Raw genomic sequence first — 6,874 nt, forward strand, 5'->3', positions numbered from 1 at the left:
TCATTTCGCACATGGCGGTTGGTTTCAACACCTTGGGTCCTGGAAAGCTTTAACACTTCGTCTAACTCTGTCACTCAAGTTAGGTGTTGAGGTAGCATCATGGAATCATCACACCAGCATGAAGATATGCAACTTATGCAATGAAAAGCTTGTACACATATCCATTTTTCCTTGGCGATAAGCTCGTACACATGCATACATGATACACATATCATACATATATGATATGTATGTAATGTATTATATATATATGTATGTACAATGTACATACATACATACTTGAAGTTGAAACAGAGAGAGGGAGGGGCTTTTTGGTGAAGAGAAGAGAAGAGAAGAGAAGATCAGATCAGATCAATAGATCAATAGATCAATAGATCAATGGCGGAAGAAGAAAAGAGGAGGAGGATTGTGGAGGAGGAGGAGGAGGAGGAGGAGGAGTACTACGATGTGGTGGTGGTGGGAGGTGGCATAATGGGCAGTTGCACGGCGTACCAAGTGGCGAGGCGCGGTGCCACAGTCCTGTTACTTGAGCAGTTCGATTTCCTGCACAGACGGGGCTCCTCTCACGGCGACACCCGCACCATACGCAGCACATACCCGGAGCCTTACTACACGCTCATGATGAAACAAGCCTTCTCCCTGTGGCAGGAAGCCCAACAAGAAATTGGGTACCTTGTCCATACCAGCACACCCCACCTTGACTTTGGCCCAACCCACAGCAAGAGCCTCATGGCTTGCATGGCCAACTGTGTCCACCATAACATTCCCTTTCTCACCTTGTCCCCGCACCAAGCTTGTGATAGCTTCGCAGGCCTCTCGTTGCCTCATGACTGGATCGCACTACTCACCCAAGAGGGCGGGGTCATACATGCCTCCAAGGCAGTGGCTATGTTCCAGGCACTTGCACTCAAACATGGGGCTGTGCTTCGTGACCGAGTTGCCGTACAACACATTTCAACCCTCCTCCTCCGTAATCATAATCGTAATGGACAACCTGCCGTTTTGGTCCATACCAATCGTGGTTCAGCCCTGGGAGGAAAATGTGTGATTGCCGCTGGTGCATGGACCCCAAAGCTCGTCCAAAGGATATGTGGACTCTCACTGCCCATCACACCCCTCCATACCACCCTAGCTTACTGGAGGATCCTGGAGCCCGAGAAGGATGCTGGCGCTGGCGCTGGTGCAGCCGCAGCCATCCATGAAATCCAGGTATTCTTATGACAAATCCTTATAGATTTCTGGTCATTTTCTACTCAATTCTTATGAGAAATGATCTGACAATGTAACCTTCAAAACTGCATATGTGTATCAAGGTAAGGTGCCTACCTACCTACCTACCTATATATATATATATATATATATATATATATATAGAGAGAGAGAGAGAGAGAGAGGTACGGAAGCATTTACTCTTGGCCACAATTGAAGCTTCCTACTGACCTGAAAATTGAGGATAAATAACTATGATGGAAGGCAAACTGGGAGTTAAAACGTACATGCAAGACTTTTCCATCGGAGGAACTCCTGTAAGATTATTATGTTATATTTAGAACTAAGGGGAACAAAACAACAACACTCCCTCCCTCCCTCCCATCTTATTTATTGTCAAAGGTTTTGTGTTAAGCATTTCTACTCCTTTTTCTGGTGCTTACTCCTCATTTCCGTATTGCTTCTTACTTCATGCATGAGAAGGAAAGTCAAACTCCATCAACAGAGCATTGTTTCGGGGCCTCAGCTGGTTTCCCAAGCTTTGCTTGCTACAGTTACCCATACATCTATGGGAATGCCTCGATAGAGCTACCTGGCTTGCTCAAAGTGGGCCTACACTCAGGCTACAAGTGTGACCCTGACAACAGGCCCTTGATCCCCGACATAAAGGCATTGAAAGACTTTGTAAGTCCATGGTTAGAAACATATTTCAAAGGTAAGGTGGTTTCAAATGAGCCAGTCTTAGCCGAACCATGCATGTACTCAATGACCCCGGACCAAGACTTCATTCTGGACTTCCTCCCGATGGGCAATGATGACGACTCAGGAAATGAACATAAGCTAGTACTCGTTGCTGGAGGTTTCTCTGGGCATGGATTTAAGATGGGCCCCCTTGTCGGTAAAATCTTGGCAGATCTTTGTCTTAAAGGGTCTTGTGAAGATGTGCCATTGCACCACTTCTGTATATCTCGATTCAATCAGCACCCACAGGGAAACGTAAAGGACTTCGAAGAGCAGGTGACCCCATTCGACAATGTATGATATAAGTATAATTTGTATATATATAGCTGATTAAACAAAGCATAACATTCTAGGCTTGATTAAAGAAAGCTTTAATGTTTTCATTATATTTGAATGAGTTTTGTTTTTCTCCTCAAATTCATGTCAATTTTTGGTAGTCTATTATGAAACCCTTCTAATCCCTTATTTCACTAACTATGATACACTGATATAAACAAACTATGAGGGAAGGATACAGAAATGACAAATGACAAATTTTGGAGTTTTATTACCTTCATCCTTTCTCCAATATCATTAAAACTGTGTTGAGTGATGTGCCAAAACAAGAGGACAAATTAACGAAACAAGATATTGTCAGAGAAAAGTACGAGGAATAATAGCGGTTTGAGGTAGCCAAAAGTATGAAAAGTAGGAGCAATACTAGCCTTTTGAATAGCCATTAGTATGAAGAGAACGATTGTCTTTTAAAGTAGCCAAAAGTACAAAAGGTATGAGGAATAACAACCTTATGAGGTAAGCCCTAAAGTCTATGAACCCCATTAACATAAGACCATCATCTATCATCATACTGATAATCCTTCCAACATGTACTCTCAGCTCTCAACATTACTACGAATGCACGTTACTCAAAAGTTGCTTAACTGTTGAGGCCATTTATGTTCAAACATATCTGATTTAGAAAACACTATGGAAATGCATTTCTATCAAATTTGTAGATTCTCCGCGGTACTTCAAATAAGAGAGAAGGCCATGATCATCCTTCTTTCATTTGCTAATACATACCTATACATTCAATAGGAAATCAGTTGCCAAGCAACATTGAAATACAGGATACATTTAAAGAACAACCCTCTATGGCAAAATTATAATGGCCATACATGTAAACTATATATTAAACTATTCAGGACTAGTTGGCAACTCTTTTGCTGAATCCATCACATGGGTTTGTAGCACGGGCCTTACAATACGCATGTTGCTGTCAACCAATTGAAATTCATACATAACTCTATCATTGTTGCTCCCTTGTATCCTCAATAAATTATGAGGCCATTTCACTCCAAACTGTGAGAAAGAAATTGGTATTGACACTTCCCCAAACAAATCCTTCAGCCTTTCTTGTGCCTTTAAATTTGAGATTTGCAAATCAGTTCGAACAGATTGTAGTGATGGAGGTTCCTGTAGAACTGTGGCAACCAAATCGGCAGCATTCTTTGCCTTCAAGATTTCAAAACTCCAAATTAGTCATCATGACCATGACGACAAAAGAATGAAAAAACAGATTAAATTAACACCCACATTTGACTTCTCTCACATCAAACTAAAATGCATGCAACTGTCACTGAAAATCTTTACATAACAACCTCGTGCTTTTAAATAGATGTATTTTCAGAAAGAGAAAAACACATTTAATAACATCAGTGAGAAATGTGACATTTAGTATCAACGTCCTTGGCATGGAGGTTATTTAGGACTAGAAACAAATGGTTTATCAGTGCAGTTTTAACTCACAAAATTCTTCAGTTTTAACGTCCTAAAAGCATAAGTATAACTTTCTGTGTAGAAAATGATCCAGTAGAATTTATTCAATGATAATTCAAGTAGTTAAAACACATTGTGTGTGCCAGTTGTGTTAATCTAAACGTAAGAACTCAAAGATTTTGATTATCTTAATCATGTAATGCTCCTATCTACTCTTGTTACAACCTCTTCCAAGGACAGAATATAGGCTTTTGCTTACTTTGGGTTTATATTAAAGATGTAGCATATCAATATCTTTACAGCAGCAGATGTCAATTGAACCAACTAGAAATGGGGTCAATTTGTCTACAATTAGGATGTTTTCATCACAATGCTGACCATTCAGATTAGGTAATGTTAAGCCTTATTCAAGCAGACATATAACGTGGTATCAATACATTTGGGTACAACTCTATATCCAAAAGATTGGATGACACCAAGGATACCCCTCCCCAGAAACAAGGCCTAACACAAAGATCATTCATGACCTTCTTGAAGGATGGATTCATACAGAGATTGAGATATATGGATGTCTATATGCAATAGGCCAACAACTATAAGGTTCCTCTCACCAGCTCGAGACCAAAGCAAGACGAGGACATCACGTACCTAGAGCCAAAAGATTTTGCAAGTTATGCAAAGGAGAAGTGAAAGAGCAATGAGCCTTCATGTTCAGGTACCTAGCTTTAAATCACATCAAATACAGAAGGCTCATCTTCTTTGCTGACTTCACCACCATTCGATAAATGATCGAGAAGGCTGACCCATGACACTTTGGCCAAAGTTTGCTCAAGATTCAAAAGCATACGGATCAACTCTCAGATTATACCACACGACAACAGAGACCATATATACCAAGATGCAGACACATGAACCATAACAGCACCAGATCATAGAGAGAATTTCTGAACACGTCCAATATGCCCGAGGACATGCAGATGCACTCATTAAAATTACTTGTAGCCTCATTCCACTGCACGCAGAACCCTCAGATACCATATCTCTCACCCCTAATACCAATATATTAGTTATGCATTTCTTGCTTGTAAAACACCTCAAAAACAGTTCCACCATATACATAAGATCATTTCATGAATCTTTTCAAAACTTAGAGTTTTTATTTTTGTTTCAATACTTAGACACAGAAGAGAAGCAAACACCTAGTGAAATAGGCAGTTTAGACTGGGATAAACTGCCAGAATGGGAGATCCCCAAAGAATGTATTTATACCCCCAAAGATCTTCACCACCCAGAATTAAAGCTTTCAATAGGATTAATGTTCAACCACATCAAGTTACTCCGTCATATGACAGATCAGAAGCAGAGGAGGAAGTTAATGCCAACAACTCTTAAAACTGAAGATACACCAACCTGCATGTAGGTTTGCAGGACAATAGGCCAGAGAGATTGAGAACCACAAGATAGGCTATATCCTAGCTAAGTTAATTGACCTTGGGGTAGAGGACGTACTCAAACTCAATCCAAAACCCATAACATACTCCATCGAGTAAAAGGTGCACTACAAGCAATGTACGTAGAACCAGTGATGATTTTCATCAATATTTGTAATCATGATTTGTCTTATTGGCCAATTTCAGCCTCGAGTAGATGCAAATGCATCTTTTTATCTCTCTTTTCTCAGTTTACTATCCCAATGGTGCTAAGAATGCCTAAAAGTGGAGAATTCTAAAGGGTCAAATCAAGCATATAATACATTCTATAGATAATTGCCAACGCAAGTAATATCACCTTTCTTCTTCTTTCTCCCTCGAGTAGATGCAAATGCATCTTTTTATATCTCTTCTCTCAGTTTACTATCCCAATGGTGCTGAGAATACCTAAAAGTGGAGAATTGTAAAGGGTCAAATCAAGCATATAATACATTCTATAGATAATTGCCAACGCAAGTAATATCACCTTTCTTCTTCTTTCTCCCTAGTTACATCAAGAGATTGGGTGGCTCAGGAACTTTGATAAAAATGGAACTCACAACAGTGTGCACCATTCAAGCATGGGTAACAAGAACCAAACAGGGAGGTTCTCATTGTTTCTATGTTCAAATGCAAACAATGGCATAAATATAAATTCACATGGACATGATCAAGGTAAAAAGAATGAAGTGATCCAAACTGATCACATGGATTTAGATAATAAAAGAACATGAAGTGATCCAAACTAGCACAGTCATAAAACCCTAAACAAATTCGCTAAGATATAATATAAAAGTAAACAGGAAGCAAGAAAATACAATAGTAAATATATACTCAAAAACTGAACAAAGATTTTAAATTACAAATAAAGATGGAAAAAAGGATTCCTACCAGACGAACTGTTTTAGCCAAAGTAGCTTTGCTAAGTGGAACTATAGAAAACCTGAAATATAAAAGTGAATTAAATCTAAAAGGACAAAGTTAAAAATATAAAACCCCAAATTTTGAATGGCATACACACATTCCTCTGCCTCCTAAATGTGCAACCGCAACAGGATCCCTCCACTCATCATAACTGGAAAAAAGAGATGAAGAAGAAGGTAGGTATGTATGTATCGTAAAGAACAGAACAGGCAGAAAGAAATTAAGTAGAAAAACAGGGAGAGGGGGTGGAAGGGGGGGTTTTTTTTGCTTACACCCAACCATAGCGACTATCAAAAATGAGTTGCTTCTTCTTCTGAGGTATCATCATCATCATTACGTAAGCTTTGGGGGGGGGAGACGGACTTTCGTCTTCTTCTGCTTCTTTGTTTTATCCCCTCTTCTCGAGAGATAGGTTTTTGAGTTAGTTTATGTATGCTGTTTTCCTTACATTGGCCTTGAGTTGTGCGTGTACATGTACATGTATTTATGTTATGTACATGATTTATATACGTACATATGTGTACATGTACATGCATGTGAGAAGGCGGTGTCTAAATACCTCCAAAAATTGAAGAGGGCAAGTGAGGGAATCGCGGAGAGGGACGGTGCAGGTAGCTCAGCCGAGGGCACATGCGATTTGCACCGTCCGATGTGGGGAAAAAAACGCGCGAAGAAATCGTCACTTACTGGGGAGCCCGACTAGGAGCCCCGCTGTCTGACAACCTCTGTAACTAGGAGCCCGACTCTGTCAAAAGGAGCCCGACTCTATCAAA

General features: G+C 40.0%; 2 protein-coding genes across 2 annotated transcripts; one reads left to right on the plus strand and one right to left on the minus strand.

The window, feature by feature from the left end:
• Positions 1-363: 363 nt before the first annotated feature.
• On the plus strand, positions 364-2,356 carry LOC147860178 (FAD-dependent oxidoreductase family protein). The gene is made up of 2 exons (XM_087324878.1): positions 364-1,209; positions 1,693-2,356. Exons 1-2 carry the CDS (start codon positions 379-381, stop codon positions 2,248-2,250), a joined length of 1,389 nt encoding a protein of 462 aa, XP_087181004.1. The 5' UTR covers positions 364-378; the 3' UTR covers positions 2,251-2,356.
• A 273-nt stretch (positions 2,357-2,629) lies between these two features.
• On the minus strand, positions 2,630-6,485 carry LOC147860179 (uncharacterized). Its single transcript, XM_087324879.1, has 4 exons — positions 6,374-6,485; positions 6,199-6,252; positions 6,069-6,120; positions 2,630-3,444 (listed from the first exon to the last, which is right to left on the minus strand). The coding sequence occupies exons 1-4, from the start codon at positions 6,433-6,435 to the stop codon at positions 3,127-3,129; spliced, it is 486 nt and encodes a 161-aa protein (XP_087181005.1). The 5' UTR covers positions 6,436-6,485; the 3' UTR covers positions 2,630-3,126.
• Positions 6,486-6,874: the final 389 nt, after the last annotated feature.

Source organism: Azolla caroliniana, unplaced genomic scaffold, assembly GCF_043228905.1.
Source record: "Azolla caroliniana isolate FFs.n. ecotype wild unplaced genomic scaffold, voAzoCaro1.0.p SCAF_9, whole genome shotgun sequence".
Lineage (NCBI taxonomy): Eukaryota > Viridiplantae > Streptophyta > Polypodiopsida > Salviniales > Salviniaceae > Azolla > Azolla caroliniana.

Bases quoted from the DNA above. Each gene is read 5' to 3' on its own strand.
- LOC147860178 (XM_087324878.1), top strand. From the start codon at position 379: ATGGCGGAAGAAGAAAAGAGGAGGAGGATTGTGGAGGAGGAGGAGGAG. The intron at 1,210-1,692 runs GTATTCTTATGA...ATGCATGAGAAG, and splicing joins CAGCCATCCATGAAATCCAG to GAAAGTCAAACTCCATCAAC.
- LOC147860179 (XM_087324879.1), bottom strand. From the start codon at position 6,435: ATGATGATGATGATACCTCAGAAGAAGAAGCAACTCATTTTTGATAGT. The intron at 6,121-6,198 runs GTGTGTATGCCA...TTTATATTTCAG, and splicing joins CATTTAGGAGGCAGAGGAAT to GTTTTCTATAGTTCCACTTA. The intron at 3,445-6,068 runs GTAGGAATCCTT...GAAATCTTGAAG, and splicing joins TGGCTAAAACAGTTCGTCTG to GCAAAGAATGCTGCCGATTT.